Source organism: Passer domesticus, chromosome 11 (genome assembly GCF_036417665.1).
Source record: "Passer domesticus isolate bPasDom1 chromosome 11, bPasDom1.hap1, whole genome shotgun sequence".
NCBI classification, from domain to species: domain Eukaryota; kingdom Metazoa; phylum Chordata; class Aves; order Passeriformes; family Passeridae; genus Passer; species Passer domesticus.
The window spans coordinates 21,656,521-21,677,494 of record NC_087484.1 but is presented as its reverse complement, the minus strand read 5'-3'; the positions used below and the strand labels follow the sequence as shown (position 1 = coordinate 21,677,494).

Sequence of the window (20,974 nt, the reverse complement as noted above, 5' to 3'; positions counted from 1 at the left end):
AGAAGCTGAATTCCCCTGGCATCATGCTCAGAGGCGGCTGACGCTACCCGCAGTGCCACAGGTGAGGCCACAACCCTCCCGCATGGCGCAGCCTCAGCCTCGGGCACCAGCGGCAATGGGCACCGCTGCCCCTGCCGAGCCCGCAGCAGCCGGGCCCGGGGGCACGCGCGGGACCCTGCAGCAGCCGCAGGCGGGGGGAGAGCGGCCGCTTCCTCGGCCGCATCCCCTCAGCGGCGGCGCGGGCCCAGGGGGAGCAAGCGGGACATGACTCATGGCTTTTGTGTGCTGCCGGCTGGCCCCGCGGCGCGGCCGGCGGAGCGGGGCCCCGGCTCGGTGCGGGGTGCGCCGGCGGCACGTGGCCCGCGCTGCGCCAATGGCAGCGGCCGCGACCATAGAGCGGGGCCGGGCGCTCGCCGCGCCTCTCGCCGCTGCCGCCATCTTGCTGCAGGCGACGGAAGGCGCCCGGCGGCGGCGCCCGCCCCGCGCCTTCCTCCCCGCTCACCGGAGGCGCTCCCGCCCCCGCCCTCCCGCGCCGGGCCCGGCGTTACCTCTAGTCGGCCCGCAGCGAAGCCTAGGCTGGGTACGAGGCCGACGGCCCGGCCGCCATCTTGGTGCAGCAGAGGGGATGTGCGTGACCTACAACATGCGGGCGGCCCCGCCCCGTCCCGGCGGGTTGCTATGGGGACGGGGCGCGCGCGTGCGCGCGGGGGGCCCCGTGCTCCGCCCGGGGGCGGGGCTTGGGGCGGGGCGGCCCCGCCCCCTCCGGCGGCCGTGCGCGCGCGGGAGCGGAGCCCGGGGCTGGCGGCTGAGGGAGGCGCGAGCCGCGCGGAGGTGAGCGGCCCTGCCCCGCCCGCAGCGGCACCGGGCGTGAGGGCAGCGCTGCGAACGGGTCTGTCCTTTTGGCCGCGGGTCTGTCCTTTCTAGGCACGCGTTTCGGACCCCCGAGCCTGAGGGGTTTGGCTGAGGCGGGGCGATGGTGGTGAGGAGGGAGCGCGGCGATGAGCGCTGCGGGCGCTGCCCGGGGGCTGAGGCGCCCTGGCCCCGTCCCAGCGCGGCCGCCATGGGACCCCCGGGCGGGCGCCCCTCCCACAGCGTGCGCTTCTCAACACGCTCTCCTAGAAAACTCCGCGCTGTTGAGAGCGGAGGGTGAGGGACGTGACCGACCAGCCCCCGAGGAAAGTCTGGGCTGCTTGGAGGCACCCGAACCCCGACCTCAGCCCCCCGTGCGATGCCCTTGGTTTGCGGTGGGACGCGGCCTTGGGGTTCGGGTGCGCTTGTGTGGGAGCGCTCAGACCTGACCTGTGGGAGAGATCATTCGTGGAAAGTTTCTGTGCTTGGTCCGGATGTTAAAGTGTAATGTAGCTGCAGCCATAACTGCTCGCTGCTTGTTTCCCTGTGAGAAACTTTCCTCTGCTCTTAGCCCGCCTCTGAGGAATAGTTGGGTGACAGACAAGTCTCACAAATTAAAAGAATGTTCCTCTGTGTTCCGGCAGGATCTAGTTTTGTTTGGCATTGAAAGCCTCTCATGGAGAATGCTTGAGCAGGAATCAATGACATCACTGGGCAGGAAACACTCTTGGAAGGAAGAGCTGCTATCAGAGCAATCTTACATGATCAAAGGCTCACGGATAAACTCTTCACTAGTTGAATACATCCTAGGTCACAGACTGTTTTATGGACTGAAATACAGATGTTGCAGATACTAGATTTTATTTTTATCTTGCAATTTCACTTGAGAGCCATGTTATCCAGTTTTTGTTTTGTGTCAGTAACCAGGGTGCCAGGTTTTTCTCAGCAAATTTGGCTTCATGAGAAAGGACACCAGATTGCTTCAGGGTTTGGCATCTTCAGTCTGTAGCTCCCATCAAACTCAAATGAGGTTAAAATCGTGTATGGTATATATGGTAGCTTTGAGAAGAAAATCCCCACATTGGAACAACTTTGCCTTGTGCCTGACACAAAAAGTTGGGCTTCTGCTGTCTAACACTGGGCAGTTTGTTTTGATTCCAAGACGTCTCTTTGCTGGGAGGAGCAGACTGAAGGGAGCTGCAAACTGAAGCAGTTTGGTGTAATTTCACACAAAGCTGAAGTTGCTGACAAAATGTGCTTGGAAGATGGAAAGGATCAGGTGGTGATAATTTCAAATCCATGGAGAAGTGCAAGTGAGCTAGATAAGAGGTGGCTGAGGGCTTTGGGAGTGGGAACAGATACCTTGTGGTGAGAGGGTGAGCCAGGGGAGGGACTGGAAAGGGGAATTGAGCTCTTTATCACTTGCAGATACAGCATATCCTGACATTTTTATGTTGCCACAGTAAATCACATGATCTCCTGAAATCATGCAAGTTAGTGGTTGGTGAGTCTTTGTTAAGAGACTTTTTTGCAGCGTTAGATAAGAAATCTTTAATTTTTTTTTTGTGCCTGTCTGTTTTATATTTCACATGCAGCTACATACGAAAATTTTATATTGGTAAACAGAAGGTAGAATGGCTGAGTCTGCAAGCATCTAGATAAAAGAGGAAGAGAAAAAGTTTCATTTTGAAGCTGTGAGCTCTTTACAAAACACTCAAGCATGGATGGAAAGCAAGCATGGAAATGCTCAAGCACTCAAGCCTGGAAATGTTGAGGAGGGAGAGGCTTGAAAAGAAAAATAATACACGAATTAGGGTTTTTTTGGCTTTGAAGGAGCCATTTCCTCTAAAGAGCAAGGTGTCTTTTAGCAAGGTGTTTGGTTAGTTTCCAGAAAGGATGTGGATCTGAAGGCTTCAGAATGGTTTGTCACACATCTGGTGCCTTCAGCCCACATTCATGTTGCTTGAATTTCTTGTCTGACTGCGTTTACAGGAGCAATGGTGGCTGAAAATTCTGCCCCTTGTTAGTACAGGAGTCAAATGCTTGTGCTGTGTGAAGGAGCTGGCACTGTGTCACAGGCTGGACATCCAGTCAGGGATGCTCCTTTTTCAATTTAGTGTGTAACAGCAGGTTTTACACTGGTGTGTGGGTGAGTTTTTACCTCATGCAATTTTTAATAAGCTGATAAACATTATTATTTTTTCAGATTTTTTCCTGTCCTTCCCTAAAAATGTCCAAGGTAAGAATAACACTTTTATCTTCCAATGTAACAATGGGAAATATATTTTTTGGTTTTAAATATCAATCTTCAATGACAAATTATGCAACTTTCATCTGTTTGATGGTGAAGGGTATTTGAAATTTACTGTCACAATATTGAAAGATGAGTGATGTGAGACATAGATTAAAGTAGTTTCATGCAAGTATAAATCTCTGCAATTAACTAATATTCTTGGAAGGATTTAATTTTGGTCAGAGTTGTATAAAAGCTCCCTGGTATCTTCATTGAAACTTCCTTTCTGCAATTTTGTTTTGAGCAGGCATCATTTAAGAAAATGGTGGTTTAGATTTAATTTCTTTCTTTACTAATAGAATCAACTGGTTTTCTAATAAAGTTCTTCATTTAAAATATTGTATCCTAAAATATTATTGTCATGCTGGGGTTCCTCTAATTCTTGGCCCCCAGCATTTGATATGATGTTGGTAAAACATCCACGTTGGTTTATTGGAGAGAAATGAGTGATAAAGGGTGCTTGAGTAATGTGTTTGAGGAGGGAACTAAGAGATGTAAGGATTTCTCTGCCATATCTGTAGCAGTGAGCATTCTAAAGACTTTTGTGTAAATTCCCCTTCCCCACATTTGGAGAGCTCTCTGAGGAGCACTTCCAGCAGATGGCTTTCACTTCACAAATTGCTCAGGGTTTTCCTTTGGATGTGCTAAAAATGGATCAGGAATGGTCATCTTTTTATTCAAGTCCATAGAAAACTATTTTATTTTTACTGTGTGTGAGGACTGTTCAAAAAGTGATTAGTGCCCACAGCTTTGTCGTACTTTGATAAATAATTGTGAGTTTGTTTCTGTTTTACTTAAGGTGATCTTGGCTGGATAGCTGAACAAGTGAAGCTTTGTTTTTTAAGCTCTAGGCCAGTGTAGTTGTTCTGCACTTCTTTGTGAAACTGTTGAGTAGCAGGAACTTAGGAGTAGCTCCCTCTCTGTCCCATAGCTTCAAACATTTTGAGTTAAGTGAGGAAAGCAGTTATACAAACTACTAAGTCCTGAGTGGTTGCTTATTATTGTCTTATTTTATCTTTTTTTTAAATTTCATTTTTAGCAACAGCCTGCTCAATTTACCAATCCTGAAACTCCTGGCTATGTTGGGTTTGCAAACCTTCCCAATCAGGTTCACCGAAAGTCTGTGAAAAAGGGGTTTGAATTTACTCTGATGGTGGTTGGTAAGGAAGCATTTTATAGTTTTTCTCACAATTAGTACTTACTCCCACGGAGTTTGAAGTTAAATCAAATGTTACTTGTACTATTTTAAGTCTTCAGCTTGCATCAGAAAATTTCCTTTACTCTTGCATTTAGCTTTTTTTTATATTTTGTTGATTCTTGCAGCAGCTGTTTACCACATTACAAGCCATGCTTGAATACATTGATAAGTTTGTGGGTAAAGAAATTTTATTGTGCACTCCAGCAATCATTCCTTCCTTCCTTCCTTCCTTCTCCCCTGTCCTACAGGATTCCAACACTCCATGTAAAATGTAGTTTAGAACTGGTTTTGCATTTGAATACTGTCTTAGTTGTGTGTTTTGATTAAGACACTGGTATTAAGGAGACCATTCTATTTAAAATGTTGTTTATGCTTCTTTAGTTCAAAACAATCTGAACTCTAGTCTTTTCAACCCTTCCAAATACTCTTGTAAGGGTGAGAAATACTGAAAATTGGACTAGTTGGTTTTGATGTGAGCTGTTAGTTTTTACTTTGATCATGATTTTATGTTAGCAGTTGTAATCTAAAGTGTTATTCTATTTGATAATTCACTGGGAGTCTGTGTTGATAAATAATCTGATGTCTGCAGAAATACCTTGATCCTATGAGAAATGGGTTGCTGTTCTTGAAAATTAAACAGACTCCCAAATCAGGCTTGGGTGTCTTCTCTGTGAGCCATAACTTGTGAGTTTTGGTGTTTGAACTCTGTAATTCTTGCTTTTAAATAGGCTTTCACAAAAAGTACCCTAATAGAATTAGGCTCTTCATTACTTGGCACCACAAGAAATAAATCCCATTTGTGTGCTAGATTTGCCTAAGAGAGATCACAGTGGGAATGAGCAGGAGAGGTGAGATAGTGCATGATAGGAGGTGTTTAACTTCTTAATGGTTTTGGATTTCAGTAGTTACAGGGAGAGCCTATCCTCAAACCTTTCATTACTTTTGCCAAATGACAGCCCTAGCACTGCTTTTGTCCTACTTTTGTATTTTGTTCTTCAGTGTTGTACAGGGTTTGCCTTTATCTTTGCCTCCCTAGAATTTTATTGCAGTTTTTTACTGTATGTTTCATTGGATTTGGTTTGGATGATGCCATAAAGGATATCTCATAAAATCTAAGAGTAAAACCAAACTATCAGTAACTGCTTCAAATTATGCTATCTACTGTAACTCTTCAGAATGTACTGTTCAGTGATCCTGGAATTCTGAACAGTTTTGAGAAAGGAAAGATCTGCTTTCTGTGCTGTAGCTAAACTAAACTTCCAGATCTCTTGGAATTCTAATTGCAAACAGTGCCACGTAAAACAGTTCTGGAAGAAAGCAATGTAAAATTATACAGACCAACAGTTGTTTCTAGTCCCTTGTAAAATAGAAATAGAGGAGAAACTATATGGTGTAAGAGCAACAGAAAGAGAATTAATCCACCCATGTTGGAGTGAAGTGGAACTTTACTGTTGTTGCCTGACAGTATTTTAAGGGATAAATGAAAAGTAAAGGAAGAGGACTCGGAGAAAAATAATTTCATTGAAAATTTGGCATGGTATTTTAAGATACACAAGCAGAGGGAGGCAGCTGATGTAAGATAAAATAAACTGTGCTTTAAATTGTTGATTATTTCAACAGTTTGGAATGTGAATGCTTTCTCTTCAAATATGCATGGAGTTTAAGTATGCTCTCTCGTGGGCTGTGTCACAGTGCCTGTTTGGAACTATCATTTTTCATTAAGTTGCCATCCTCCTTCATTTCTGAGCAGGACAATACTTTAAAAGCTGCCTGTGCTGACAGAATGCTAATCAATGATTTGGCTGTTTTACACAGCTTTTGGTTATGTTTTTTTTCTCTGCTGTTGTTTACTGTGGAATCTGAAAATATGAACTGGGGTTTGTAAGAATTTGGCTGCTTGGCTGTGTTGCTCCCAAAGAAATCCCAGTCACTTGTGTTTATTTTGATGTTCATTCTCATTATTAAGCTATGACTTCATCGAAATAGTTATTTCACTTTAGAGTCACTAAACTGCTGTAGCCAACATAATCATTGACAGTGGCTATGAAAACTGATTTGGTTTATGTGTAATGTTTGCCCATACTGAGACAGTGGAATGTGGCACTGGATGAAATCATCTTTTTCTGGTTTTGCTGAAATGATTCCATGTGACTTTGAGTTACTCTGGGTGTGTGTCACCTTCACTGGTGCAGGCTGCACTGGCACAGTCTGATCTTAAAAGCTGCATTCTGTAAGGCATTAAAAACTGCCAGCTCCTACTCAAAGCTTCATTTTAAAACAATTTCTGTCCTTTTTTTCTGTTGTTCAGATGTTTTTGTCAGATTCATATTTCAGTGTTACTCAGAGATCCTGTGGCGCATCATTTCCTAACATTTATTTTTTAAACTTTAATCCTATCAACACCTGAAATAAAACTGAAATCCTAGAAAAAGATCCCTTCAGTGAACTCAAGTACTGAGCTGTTTCAAATTGCTGCTCTTTTTTATGCTATAAACATTTGTTCTGATTAAAATCTTGATCTTTAACAAGCCTAAATTTTCCTCATGGCCATCAGTATCTCTAGAACAAAAATATACTTATGATAAAATTTGTTAATCCCTAAGTTCATCAGTATAAAAACATTGCTCAGTGGCCATATTCCTCTTGCTTTGAGTTCTTGGTTGCCATATTGGCATAAAAAACCAGAAATAAATCCCACTTTATGTTGCCTGGCTGTACAGAAGTTCAGCAATGCATTTTTCATTGTTTAAATTGATGATAAAGCCTTGACAGGATATGGCTTCTCACTGGGTATGATATTTCACAGTCTGGAGTGATAACAGAAAAACTTGTCTTAAAAACTCAGGAGACATGAAATGGGAAATCTTAAGTCTAAATGGGTCACAACTCCACTTGACTAACAGCATTAATTACAGATCATCAGTGAAAGCTCTGGGAAAGTGCATTACAAAGCCCAGATGTAAAAATTGGCTTTCAACCTTTTTGTGTAAACTTGGCTAATCCAAAATTAGAATTTGTAAATTCTTACTTTGAAAGAAATATGAAAAAATCTATAGTCAGATGATACTGTCAGATACTCTTGAAATTACTTATGTAAATATGTTGAAATTATCTTTGTTTGGATCACAGGTGAATCTGGATTAGGAAAATCTACACTAATAAACAGCCTCTTCCTGACAGATCTCTACCCAGAAAGGATAATCCCAGGAGCTGCTGGTAAATACATCTTTGCTCAATGGTTTTTGGAGTTGAATACTTTTATCTTTGAATTTTGGTAACAGCCAGCAGTGATTTCTAGCTCCAGTAGTTTCTAATGTATTTCCTGACACCTGAGCTGTTTGATAAAACCATTTTCCTGTGCACCCAGGATGTCTATGAGGTCTTTGTTTTTTAGTCCTTGGGTGTATTCATATTAACACCTAGAAATTTGATCCCTTCTTTTGCTCAAAGACAGTCTTTGTGTCACAGTAAGATAAACAATCGACTAAAGCAATCAGAGAATTTATTTAGTTTTTCATCTGTTGCAATTGTAAACATAAGAATTGTTTATACCTGCTTGCACCTTAATTCATTTGCTATAGATTGATATATAGTGAATGAGAACTTCACTTCCTATTCTTCATTTCCTTGTCCTATTTTGTTATGTTATTCAAGGCATGCAATAATCCAGCAAAAGAGAATATTGTAATAAAATAAAAGATGTGATTTTTCTGTTTTTGCTACCTGTTGAATGAATTGCTTTAATAGTTTTATATATTAGCTGATGATTACTTGTAACTTCCAGCCTTAAGATAAAAATCCATTATGTATAATTTTGTATTATGTGTTTTGTCTCAGTCCCTTTTGCCTTAATTTCTACATTATTTTTAAGAAAAGTATGAACTCTCATACAGTCCTCTAATAACACAAGGAATTTATTACGGAGTCTTTGTTATCAGGCCTTAGAATGCAATCGATGGAATAATATTTCTGCTGTTTTATCTGCCAATTCATCTTTGGAGCTTATCTCAGGACGCCGTGCTCTCAGAGGCTGGAATCTGCAGGATGGATTTGTTGTCTTTCAGATAAGATTGAGCGCACTGTGCAGATCGAAGCCTCCACGGTGGAGATTGAGGAGAGGGGCGTGAAGCTGCGGCTGACGGTGGTGGACACCCCGGGCTATGGGGATGCCATCAACTGCCGAGACTGGTACGTGCACACTCTTGAGCTGGCTGTGGAGAATGACAGGTTTCTTCTCTCTCCTGGAGGGTGGAAGTGTGCTGTGTGTCTGTGAAATGCTGAATTCAAGGTGGGATTTTTTGTTTTGTAATTTTGAGGAAGTTTAATTTCAGTTATGAATTAATTCCAATACATGTGAAGAGGCATCAGTAACTTTGACACAAAATAACTTTGCTTTTTCTTTCTTTGTTAACTTCCTTTTTGCTTGAAAGATCTTTAAGTGAACAGTGACCTTGAGTCTCAATAATACTCTAGGAAAGTAAATTACCTACTCTTCAGTGCAAGCAAAAATCCACCCCTTGATCTTGTCCATATTCACTTGAGCATTCTCAGATTCTGTGCCTAATTTTTCAGTGCTTTTCATCGTCTTAGATTTTGTTTGTTAGGTTGTTTTGATTTTTTTTACAAATTTACGTTATAGTAAATACTGAGAAGTAATCTTGACATCAATAGCAATCAGTTTTCAATGGTAATCCCTTTTCCCACATCTCTCAAACCCCTGAACCTCAAGGCAACCTCTGCCTTTCCCCATAATTTTGGAAATTAAATTTCTCAAAAAAGTGAAATTCAGCTTCAAGACCACACGTCCTCTCCTGGTGAGCCCAAGGGCTACAGCATGAACAATCTCCTGTTTCATTTGTTCAAAAGCTTGTTGTTGTTCAGGACTCCTCTTAAAATCATTCTTCTTCTGGATCACGTGATGGAGAGGCCTTACAATCTGACTGTACTCTGGAAGATGCACCTTACAAAATCCCACAGCACCTGGGAAAGCCTGAGCTTCGTTCCTGCTGGTCACTGGGGACAGAGCTGCTGTCTTATTGACCACATCCATTGGAGTCTGACAATGCCTATTTTGCCATTTTATCCTAAAAAAGTTATTTCCTGAGCAAGTCCCTTGGCCTTACTTTGTTTTATGGCAAAACCAACGTTCAGGAAGATTTGGATTGTCTTCTCCCCTTGCTCAAAAACTTCCTCTGCTGTGTTTTCCAACATGCTGATGCCATAAATTTACTGTGAGTGTTCTGAAGCCTTACACTTCAGGAGTAACATCAGCCCTTCTGTTCTCTCTGAGGGCATGCCCACTGGAAGCTGGAGCTGTATTTATGCTTGAAGAATTTCCTGTGGTGGTTGTGCTTGCTCTGAACTCCTGCACCCCTGCTGCTGAGGCAGTGGTGGGTTTTCCATCCCACTTCCTCATGTCTTTGCTGTGGTCATGCAGGTAAAACCACAGGTTACCATGTGGTGTACATCCTGCCTCTTGAGGATGGGGGTGTTTGCTCCCCACAGCAGACAGGCCCATACTGGTGGAGTATGGAACATTTCCTCTCTAGTTTGCTAGAGTTTTTCAAATGTCTTCCTTACCTTGGACAGTCTTTCCACAGCTGAGGTGCAGGTTGGTCGGGAAGAAAAAAATTATATTCATGTTGCCAGAGCTGGGTCACCTGAAGCACTGTTTGCTCTCCTTCTTTTATTGACATCAATGCCAATGAGTTGACATACAACAGTAGAGTGCTCTGTGCAAACTTCTGCCACATGGATGTGTACAGTGGGCCTCATCTGGATCTACAGGGGACTGATGGTTATTTGGACCCCTATAGATTGCCTCCAGCACTGCTAATTCTCTCAGGTACTGGATACCTTCTTCCAAGGCCTTCCACCTGCCTGGTCACACCATTAGATCATCCTTGAGACAATACCTTTGCCTCATGCTTGACAGAAGTCACCATCACAGCTGAGAGTTTCTGTCCTCTTCCCAATCCACTTGTCAATGCCCACATCCCAGGACAGGGATCCCAGTTGCTTGGCTTCCCTGTGACCTGGTTCCATATGGTGGGACACCATGTCCTGGTACCAGAGCAGCCAGGGTGCCAGGGTCTCCCCCAAATGGCAGCTGAAATCTTTTCAGGTGTCTTGCAGCTCATCAAGGATAGCAATTGGGTGATTATCTCTGGCCCTGCCTTTTCCTCCTGCTGTGAGGGCCCTTCTTCCTCTTCATCCTTTCACACCCTTTCATCCTGCTTCACTAAGCAAACTGATTTGGCCTTGGATTTCCTCAGTGTAGGGGCAGCTGTTTGTGGCACAGGTTGTGGCAGTGGTTCAGCTGCAGTTGGAATGGCCATGGTGCCTGTTGCTCTGCTTTCCTGCTCCTTGCCTGAGGGTGCTCTCTAGTGATGAGCAGTGTCCACTAAATAAAAGCCAGGGCTCAGCACACTGCAATAAGTTGCTCCTCTCTGGAGTTGCCCCCTCCTGTAGATCTGGGCCAGAACCTGGACACTAACTGGACACAAAGTTGGATATGAGCAGGCGGTCCCTGAAAGCCATTAGTACCCCAGGCTGCATCAAAAGCAGTGTGGCCAGCAGGCTGAGGGAGGGAGTTCTGCCCCACTCCTGTGAGATCTGCATGCAGCTCTGGGTTCTAACACATGGCAGACATGGACTGTTGGGGCAGGTGCAGAGGAGGACCACAAAAATGATCCAAGGGCTAGAGCAGCAGTAAGGAGAGGCTGGGAGAGTTGGGATTCCATCTGAAAAAGAGAAGATCCAGGGAGATCTTGCTGAGACCTTGAAATGTATCAAAGGGGCTCACAGGAAACATGGAAAGAGACTTAATACCAGGACCTGTAGTAGCAGAGTAAGGGACAATGGTTTGAAACTGAAAGCAGATTTAGGTTGGATGTAGCAGAGATTTTTTTTCCAGTCATGATGTTGAGGCCCCTGGCACAGTTGCCCAGAGAAGCTGTGGCTGCCTCATCCCTGAAAGTGTTCAAGAGAACCCTGGACTAATGGAAGGTGTCCCTGCCTATGAGAGTAGCTTGGATATAGGTGATCTTTAAAGGTCCATTTATGATTTTAAATCAATTTGCAACAAGAACCTTAAAATATATTGAAAATGTGTGATTAATGTTAATCAAGATAGAAACACTAAGCCAAGAGAAATTTGTTGTAGAACTGAGGTTGGGTTATGTATATTTTATCTTTATATACATATGTAGTATGCATAGTAGCTTGTTATTCTTTGTTATTCTAGAATTCCAATAAAATATTAAGATGTGCTTTTCTATTTTCCCTGTTCTATAGAATCAGGAAATTATTTTTTTGTCCAACAGAAGATTGGTTCACCAGCAGGGTATCTTAGTGGCTTAATATTACCTTTGAAAGAGTCCTGAAGTTGTGATTCCTCAAATCTGTGCTTGTTTTACAGTTTTAAGACCATAATCTCTTACATTGATGAGCAGTTTGAGAGATACCTGCATGATGAGAGTGGATTGAACAGAAGGCATATCATAGATAATCGAGTTCATTGCTGTTTCTATTTCATTTCACCATTTGGTCATGGGTAGGTGCTTCTCTGTCATTTTTTTTTACATTATTTTATTTTAGAGAGTTGGTTTGTGCCTGGTGACTTACATTTTCAGAATCAGGTTGCCATTACTTAAGCAACTGTTGTAACTGCTGACATTAATTGGTTGTGTTCTTTCTCTCTGTGTAAAGAGAGATATTTATGTTGGAGTGAAAATAAATTGGTAATTTAGCGTAAAAATAAATTAAAATTTTCCGTATTTTAATTTTAGCCTTAAGCCTCTGGATGTTGAGTTTATGAAGGCCATACACAACAAAGTAAATATTGTACCAGTGATTGCAAAAGCTGATACACTTTCTCTGAAGGAGCGAGAGAGACTAAAGAAAAGGGTGAGTGTTTTTGTGGCTTGCAGAAATGTGTTGTGAAGAGAGGGGCATTCTCCTTAACCTTGCTCTGTCCTAGCTGAGGAAAATATAATCTCGTGCACAGTGGAGCATCACTTAATATGTAGTTTGATATCTTGTAAATTATATTATTATGTATTTAACTGAGAAATTGTCCTTAGTATGTTGTTTGCAAAATGGCAGTCTAGCTACATTTACAATTAGATTGGATGAATTTTGAAACTTTGGAAAAATATTTAAATACATTTGCTGATGGTAATTGCTCTGTTCCATGTTTAATCAGTCCCAAAGCAGAGATAGTATCTGCATATGTAATATACATATGTATGTTTGGTTTTTTTACCCAGTCAGAATTCTGGTGGTTCAAAAATGGGATTTTCAGAGATATTTCTGGTTGTGATGTTGTTTTTCTTCCACTGTGTTACTCCTTCTAAAGCATTCCAGTTCTGTCTTCCAGAGGCAAGACCTCTTAACACATCCAGTCATGCAGGACTTGCTGCTGTGTTTGCTGGGAGGAGGTGGGATTCAAGAAACCATCATGAGCTAATAACAGCTAGCTATGAAGTTTAGAAAGAAGTGTTAGAATTAACTTGGCAAAGGCATACTCCAGTCTTAGCTCTTGCATAGAAAACTTTATGATTTTTGTCAGTTATTCTGAAAATCCTTATAGCTATCTTACCCAATCTGGACTAAAAATAGAGACTTTATATATACTATACTCTAGTAGGTATGTTTAGAGTGCTAGAATTCTGCAAAAGTAAAGATTGTTCTTTTATAAAGAGCAAAATTTGAGGTCTGTGGTAGATGGGTTCCTGGTGCAGATACCATTACTGGCAGTCATAATGAATAAAGTATTTGTAGTGTCTATATCTCAGTTTTTCAACCACTCCCACCCCACCTCTTCCCAAGCAGTAATTCAGAGGTAAAAGCAAAGAAGTTAAGCTATAAAAAGCAAGTATAACTTCTAAGTCAACACCTTTATTATCACAAAAAAAATTGCAAAGCTTTAACAAAGCACAGTTTCCACAAAGGATGGTGGTTTTGTGGACGTTCTTGTTTATATGAAAATCCATGGCAAGTAGTTGTTGAATATCATGAAGAAATATGGTGTTTAAAACCAAATCCTTGTTGAGCAATTTGGATCAGTAAGATAAATCCACATTTCTTAAGAGACTGTGTATTAAGTAATTTTATGTTAAGATTTAAAATTACTGATTCTCCATGTATATTGTGTCGTTTTCTTTTATTGCTTATCTCAGATTCTGGATGAAATAGAAGAGCATGGCATCAAGATTTATCACCTGCCTGATGCTGAATCAGATGAGGATGAAGATTTTAAAGAGCAGACCAGACTCCTGAAGGTGTGACTGGTTTAATAGGTTATATACATAGATAATATATTGTATTTTTTCAGACTGCTCAGATGGCTTCAGAACAAGGCCTGCAATGTAACCTGGAGTGAGTCACTGTGCCTCTGCCCAGGCTTCCCTAGCTTGGAACATGGTGGCAGCAGTTACTTTTATTTATTTTACACCTTTAATTTAAAATAATTATAAACTTATTACCATAATATACAGTGCTGAGCAGAACAAGAGTTGTTGTTGGAGTTGTTTGTCCTGGTTCATTATAAGTAACTTGCACTTTTGGCTTTCAGGCCAGCATTCCATTTTGTGTGGTGGGGTCCAATCAACTCATTGAAGCAAAAGGTAAAAAAGTCAGAGGTCGTCTCTACCCGTGGGGTGTTGTTGAAGTGGAGAATCCAGAGCATAATGACTTCCTGAAGCTGAGGACCATGTTAATGTAAGTTAGAAAATTCCAATTAAAAATGGTAGTTTAGAAAACAATCACCAAGATAATCAAGCACTGCACTGGGGGTTTGCAGCAGTTGTGCAATCCCTGGACACATTCAGAATTTGTGTGGAGAAGGCCATGAGCAGCCTTGACCTAGCTGAGCTAGGCCTAGTCAGGGCTGGAACACACAGGACCCACAGGTTCTCTGAGATCTTAATTACTCAGTGATTTTGTGAAAATAATGGTTTGTCTGATTCTTTTGTTTAATTTGGTGTATTGCTGCTCAGATGCCCTGGAACATAAAACAGGGTCTGCTTATTTCAGTGTATCTATAAGTAGATCCACCTGCAAGGGAGCAGACTTGAAAAGCCCCCTGCTTGTTTTTTTTTTTCCTGGTCTTTGCTACTCTGTTTCACCTGCTCAGCCTCATCAGAGGCCTCGCCCAGGAGTACAGCTCCTGTCAGGCAGTCTCAGGGCTGGGGTGGCCTCTCTGTGTCCTTTATTGCACCAATTTAACTGAAATTAGCTTTAAATTAGTATGCTAAGTGGGTGTGCATGCTGAGCTCATTGATCCAAGACTGTGCTGAATGCAAGAGCTGCTTAAACAAACTGATGTGACACAAGGATGTTTTATCTTTTAATTACTTTGCTTCCTCCAGCACCCACATGCAAGACCTTCAGGAGGTGACCCAGGACCTTCACTACGAGAACTTCCGCTCCGAGAGGCTCAAACGAGGCAACAGGTTGTCATCTCATGGTTCCATGCTGCCTTCTCCTCTTCTGAATTTGTATTTTGCTCTCTCTGTGTCTCACCTACCATTGCATTGCTTAGGATTTGGTAGACCAAGGGCAGCTCTGTAGCTCCAGTCAACATCAAGTTCTATTGACCGGCTTACAAAGAGTGTAACAAAAAATATTTGGTAAATCTGAAGTGGTCGTGGTGGAATTAGGGAATTGTGGGAATAGATCTGTGCTTTGGTCTGAGGCTTAAACACAGTTGGGTTGGAATGTTGAAGGTACTAAGTGGGACAGATGTCTGTGATAAATGTTGTCTTAAAAAAATCTGCAAATTAGATCAGAGCTGGTATCTTAAAAAGAGTGTGGGGTTTTTTCAGAATTAACAACCAGAATATTTGGATGGGGCCTTTAAAAAGACACAAAAGATAAAATTTTTTGCAATGCTTTATTAAGCATACATAAATAGCAGTCACAGGGTAATGACTGTTAGCTCTGTTTTGAGCTGGGTTGGGTAGCACACAGCTTTCCTGGAAAGAGAACTGGGCAGTCCACCCCATTTTTAAATACAATAGCAGGGTCTGTAAAGATGAGCTGGGGAGTTCTTGTGGGAAACTGCATTTCCTGGTTTCGGTGCCTCAGCTGCGTCTCTTCTTACGGCCACTAGAGGGTTCCGAATTGCACATTTTGGGGGCTTTAGGGCCTTTTGCAAAAGTTTCTCCATCAAGCTGTTAACGGACATTTTGTAACATGTCTGGTCAGTTTTCAGCAAAAGGAGTTTTCCTTTTAGAGTTTTCTGACTGTAGCCTTGGCCTACAAGAAAGATAAAATGCTCTTGTCTCCTGATTTTAAATCCTGCTTTCTAAAATTCAAGGTAAAAGTCCCCAGACTTCCCAAGTTCTGTCACCTCTTATCCAATAGGTCTGTATAAAGACCTTGGAGGTAATGTGACCTAAGGTCATCCAATTTTTAGAGGATTTCAAGTTGCTATTAAGTTGGGTATGTGAAACTAAAACATGTTTTTGTACATTTTCTAGTTAAGTGGCCCATATACCGTGGCCATTGCTTTCACATTTCTGAAATGGTACTAGAACATTGTTAGATTTACTGTGAGGGTAAATTTCATGTGAGTTTATTTCAAGCTTGCACTTCTGCTACCAGGAGTACTTGACTATAGGTGTTTGTTAACTGTACTCACTAATGATTTCAGAGGTTTTGGGGCACAGCATATTTTTTACAATGTATTTATTTACAATAATTTAATTATTTTTATTTACACAGGCTTTTTTACAATGTGTTTCTCTGTTAACTTTTTAACACACACCAGTTTATTTGCTTTGCATGTTTGATGCCATTTGCTTGATTAGCTCCATTAGTAGAACTTCCCTGTTGTGACATGGAGAAGGAGAAAAAGTGGTAGGAAATCCTGAATAAAGCCAGGTGGGAGGCAGTCACTTCTCCCAAGTTACAAGTGATGCAATAACAGGAAACAGCCCCAGGTTGCACCAGGGAGGTTTGGATTGATAAAAGGAGAAATTTCTTCACAGAAAGGGTGTTTGGGCACTGGCCAAAGGGCAGTGGTGGAGCTGCCATCCCTGGAAGTGTTCAAACTGTTTGTGGATGTGGCACTGGGGGATGTGGTGCAATGGTGAACACAATGGTGGGTTAATGCTTGGACTCAGCAGTCTTAGAAGGTTTTTCCAACCTTAGTGATTTTATGTTTCTAACAATATTAATGTTATTTTAGGAAAATAGAAGATGAAGAAGTGAATAAAGACCAGATTCTGCTTGAGAAGGAAGCAGAAGTAAGATGTCAGAACTTTATATTCTTGTAATGGGGGAGTTTTTGTTCTTTTTTGCTACTTTAGAGCAAATATTTGTATGATCTTGGTAATTCATAAAGGAAAAACTGTTATATGCCAATATAAAGTTATTTAAGGTTCACTAAGAGAACTGAATGAGAAGAGGTGAGAGAGACTCAGGATAGGGATTTTTTGGCTCAAGTGGAATGTGGTAAAGCATGATTCCACTGTAGTGATCAGCAATGGATGTAACACACACTGTGTGGGCAAGGAGAGCCATCCTCATGGAGCAAGGGCTCTACAGTTAACAGATTGGGACAAAGTCAGTTCAGCTCTGCAGCAAAAGAGAATGATGGCAAAAATGGTCAGAAATAAAAAATTAAACTGAAATTCTTATTCTGCCACTGTGACAAATTTATAATGCATAGATCTAATGCTGCTTTTCCTGTTCCTCTAACCTATAAAGGTTATAGATAGACAAGACTTGAAAAAGTGCAATGAAGAGTCAAATGTGGGCAGAAAGGCTGAAGTGGAGACCTGAAGCAGGTCCTGTGCTAGGGTAGATGAGATTAATAGCCTTGTTGAGAAGTAGATGACAGAAGGGAAAGGGTCTAACATGATCACAGATGGCAGGACAAATGGGAATCTACTACACAAGCAAGAAGCCATGGTTAATGGGATTAATAGATGGGTGATTTCAATTTAAAAAGCTACTTCTAACATAGTCTGTTACCCTAAAATGCAATACTCTAAAACTGAGTTTCTACCAAGTTTAATAATGCTTGTGTCTCACTGGGTGGTTTGTCTGTAATACTTGCTTCCACCTGCCATCCCTAGCAAGGGAGTTGGGGAATATTCCTGACAAATTTTTTGGAGGGGATGACAGATACAGGAGTGGTTTGGAGGGACATAACCAGGCTGCTTTTTTTTTTTCCTGATAAACTTTAGGAAGTGTAAATGCTTGGTCAGTACTTCAGAACCATAGTTTTTATGCATGCAATGTCAGAGATTTCCACTTTGGGATGCTTAAAAATCCCTCCCACACTACAATAATAAAGTCTATGTATTTCAGTCAGTAAATGCCAGCCTCTTCAGTGATGAAGAGCAGTAAAAGAAGATGCCATAACCTGAGTACATTACCTGTCAGATGAAGAAAATGCAGATAGGTGATCCCTCTTTAATAAAAATAAGTATTAGAGTGGTGACAGTGAAGAATTATGTTCTGAGGTGAGATTGGGCTACAAAATTCTTCTGTGCTGCTGTTCCAGCTCCGTCGCATGCAGGAGATGATTGCAAGAATGCAGGCACAGATGCAGATGCAGATGCAAAGTGGAGAAGGTGACAGCAGTGCAGTTCATGGGCACCATGTGTAAAGTCTTGGGTAAGATGCTGAAACAGCCACCTAAGGGACTTCTCCTTTAGCTGTACTCTAATGTGCTTGGTATTAAGAAGTTTTGGAAAAATTGTAATGAGATGGGTTTCCATAGGTTTCAGTGTGAATTTTAATTTATAAGGATTAACTGCTGTTTGCAAAGTTAGATGGCTTGGAGTCAAACTAAACAGTGTGGTGGTATGTGTGCATACATATGAAAATTTCCCAGCAAGTCAATACAATATATCCTGGTAGGAATTATGGAAGAACTCTTTGAAATAGTTTAACTGGGTTTCTTAATCTCATGATGAAGTCATTGTTTACTTGTGACTTATAAAATGTGTGCAGTTCTTTCAGGTTTCTTAATGTGAGAAGACTGCTGATCTGAAATGGTATTTTCCTGTCTTGTTTTTAGATGATTTTATCCCCTGACTCACAGGAGACCTTCTGGAGCTGGATTGCAGTGGTGGAGGACAAAAGGATGCCTCTTGCTTCCATGGGATCTGGAGCTTGCTGTGGAGTTTAATGTGGGACTGTTTTGTGGTAACATCTTGTGAGATGGATTTTATAACACGTAGTCAGTTGGTATTTTTATATATTATACACATTTGACTTTTATTTTCTTTAGTTCTTCTTTTCTTGAGGTTATTTTAAATTTCCTATTAGGGATACAAAATAGTCATTGAAAGTTTTCTAGCCTGATAAGCAGTAGATAATAATATTTTTAATGTACCTTATTAGCTCCTTTCTTTTAACTTTGTATTCCATTTAGAAATGAACAGCTGTCAGTGATACCTTGTTCAGTGCCAGGTAAGAGTCACCTCACTCAGGCTGCACCCCTGCAAGGTTAATTTTATAAATATTGCAGTGTTTACATGTGTGTGTGAGACCAGCAGCCCTTTGTCTCTGCTCACAGCAGAGGATTTCCTTGGCCTCTGCAAATATCAAATGAAAATTCAAGCATGCCTTGTGTCTTAGCAAAAGAAAGAAGAGGAAATGCCTCTGTATGTTACATGACAGGCATTATTTCTTCTAGATTTAACCTTGAGGGTTATTGTTTTCCTAAAATCTCTTACTCTATTGCAGCTAATTTTGAAGAGTTTATTGTAGGCCATCACAAATCACTCCTGCCATTTTCTGGCATTATTGTAGCCAAGTAAACTTGAATAAGGCTGATTTTATTGTTGAATGAGGTAAACTCCAAAGAGTAGTTTTCTATGCATGAGTGTTTCCTATATCCAAAGGATAAGAAGTTCTATAATTCCTAATAAGTATTTTCATACTATTTTTAGGGCATTCTAAACTATTACATTAGTAAAAATATATATTAGCACACTTCTCTTTTTAAAAGTGACCTGTTCCTGACAGGATCAATGCAAACTGTATTTTAAGTTCTTGCTCCAGGATGGAGTCAGCAGTATTACTTCAGGAGAGACTCTTGTTTTCTTTTATCAGGCCAGGGTCACTTTCTTCATCCTGGTAGCAAGGGAGACTGTTTTTATCTTAGCTGGGCTTGTGCTGCAGATCATGCCTCGAGTTGTATTTGCAGCAAATAATCAACACAACTGCCCAGGTGGTGGCTGACAGGGCAAGCAGTGACACACCCTGGCTTGTTTGCTGCTCCTGATAAAGCCAGCAATCAGATTTCTTCATCTGATCTATCACAAAGCATCCCTATCTGAGCAGCTAATAAACAAATAGATAGAATTGCAACTTCTTTTGGCTCTTTGAGCTCAGGTGCAGCTGTGACTTTTATATTCCTGTGAAAAAAAAATAGAATTTCTACAGCTAATGTATAATTCCAGTGGTGCTTCAGTGGCTAGATTAAATATAAAGCTATTAATCAACTGAATTTTTTACCTGCCTGAAACTACTGTTCTACGTTTGAATCTTTCTAAAAATGTGAAGTAAAACCCTGCATTGCAGCCTTTGCTGGGGAACTGTAGCTCTCTCTTCCAAAGTAATTGCTATCAAAGTTTGACATGACTCATTTGACCTTCTCTAACCTTGACAAAAGTGAAAATTAGAACCTTTTTGTATGCACAGAAGAGTTAAATCCCATTTTGTCAAATCTCTACATATAAAACTTAGATGGAAAAATATGTGCTTCTAAATTCTTGAATTGCTTTTTCAAAAGAAGTTGTAGGACCAAAGTAATGTAGCAGCACTGTCAGAGAGCACTCCACAACACCTTATTTATTTCTATTACCATGAGCCTGTACTTGAAGAAAAACTGTGAAATGTAAAATGTCTGCACAGGGGCCTGGTTGTACTTGTCACTCTCACTGTGTGTATTGGGTTGATGGGGTTTTTTCCCTCTATTTTTAACATGGGAACAAGAGCACATTGTCCATTTTTTTTAGTGCTGTTTGGTCACCATCTATGAAATTATTTCTTTGGAATATTTACATATCTATTAAAATATTTGATCTGGATAAAGCATTTAATGTGATTATTAAGCAAAAAAAAAAGTAATTGATGTAAAAATTCAACAGGAGAAATATTTTTGTATGTTGTTTTGGCATTTAATGGGAAAAAAACAAGTTTGTGGTACTAGGCATTTTAGCTGAAATACTCAAGACAGGTAATTAATTACTGTTTCTTCCCAAGCCTTTGGGACAATTGTTCATAGTGTGCCTGATGTCTCTGAAGGTCTAGTTCTCCTTCACTTTTCTTGGCATGGTCTTGAAATGGATGGTTTGTGCTAAGGCATGAAAAGCAATACTACTTTTCTCAGAAAAACTTCTGATAAAAGAAGGAAATGAGTAGCAGAAAGGCTTGGGGACAAAAGGTAGACTCTGTTTAGTGGCTTGCTGAACTGGCCACAGTTCTTTTTATTTTACTGTGTTCAGATGGTTTTTACTTTAGGAGTAAAAATACTTTTGAATTTGCAGAGCTTTATAGTTGATAGCAAAACTTACTAGTTCTTGGTACAAAAACCTGTTATAATGTATGTACTACAATTAGCTAAAACAGTAATAAAAATGCTAAAAAGCTCTTTTGTGTTTATT

The 20,974-nt window shown here is 41.0% G+C and overlaps 2 protein-coding genes across 4 annotated transcripts in view; one reads left to right on the top strand and one right to left on the bottom strand.

Annotated features, from left to right (window-relative positions):
* The window catches only part of HDLBP (high density lipoprotein binding protein), a 38,641-nt gene extending 37,937 nt beyond the window's left edge, over positions 1-704 (bottom strand). The window contains exon 1 of the mRNA XM_064435729.1: positions 549-704. The gene's annotated coding sequence lies outside the window, so the exon portion shown is untranslated. The remainder of the gene's footprint in view (positions 1-548) is intronic.
* Positions 664-20,960, top strand: SEPTIN2 (septin 2). Of its 3 annotated transcripts, none has more exons than XM_064435732.1 (13): positions 709-831; positions 3,056-3,088; positions 4,182-4,302; positions 7,470-7,556; positions 8,405-8,528; positions 11,761-11,895; positions 12,131-12,248; positions 13,523-13,624; positions 13,918-14,063; positions 14,714-14,797; positions 16,537-16,594; positions 17,860-17,972; positions 18,379-20,960. In XM_064435732.1, the coding sequence occupies exons 2-12, from the start codon at positions 3,080-3,082 to the stop codon at positions 17,962-17,964; spliced, it is 1,089 nt and encodes a 362-aa protein (XP_064291802.1). In that variant the 5' UTR covers positions 709-831; positions 3,056-3,079; the 3' UTR covers positions 17,965-17,972; positions 18,379-20,960. The 3 variants fall into 3 exon arrangements, with proteins under 3 accessions (XP_064291803.1, XP_064291802.1, XP_064291804.1); XM_064435734.1 differs by having other exon boundaries at positions 788-889; XM_064435733.1 differs by lacking the exon at positions 4,182-4,302 and having other exon boundaries at positions 664-889.
* The last annotated feature ends 14 nt before the right edge of the window (positions 20,961-20,974 follow it).

What these genes read in the sequence shown, in the direction of transcription:
- SEPTIN2 (XM_064435733.1), top strand. Translation starts at nt 679, where the DNA reads ATGGGGACGGGGCGCGCGCGTGCGCGCGGGGGGCCCCGTGCTCCGCCC. An exon ending in ATTTCACCATTTGGTCATGG is followed by an intron (nt 11,896 to 12,130) that starts GTAGGTGCTTCT and finishes TTTTAATTTTAG; the next exon opens with CCTTAAGCCTCTGGATGTTG. An exon ending in AGCAGACCAGACTCCTGAAG is followed by an intron (nt 13,625 to 13,917) that starts GTGTGACTGGTT and finishes TTTGGCTTTCAG; the next exon opens with GCCAGCATTCCATTTTGTGT.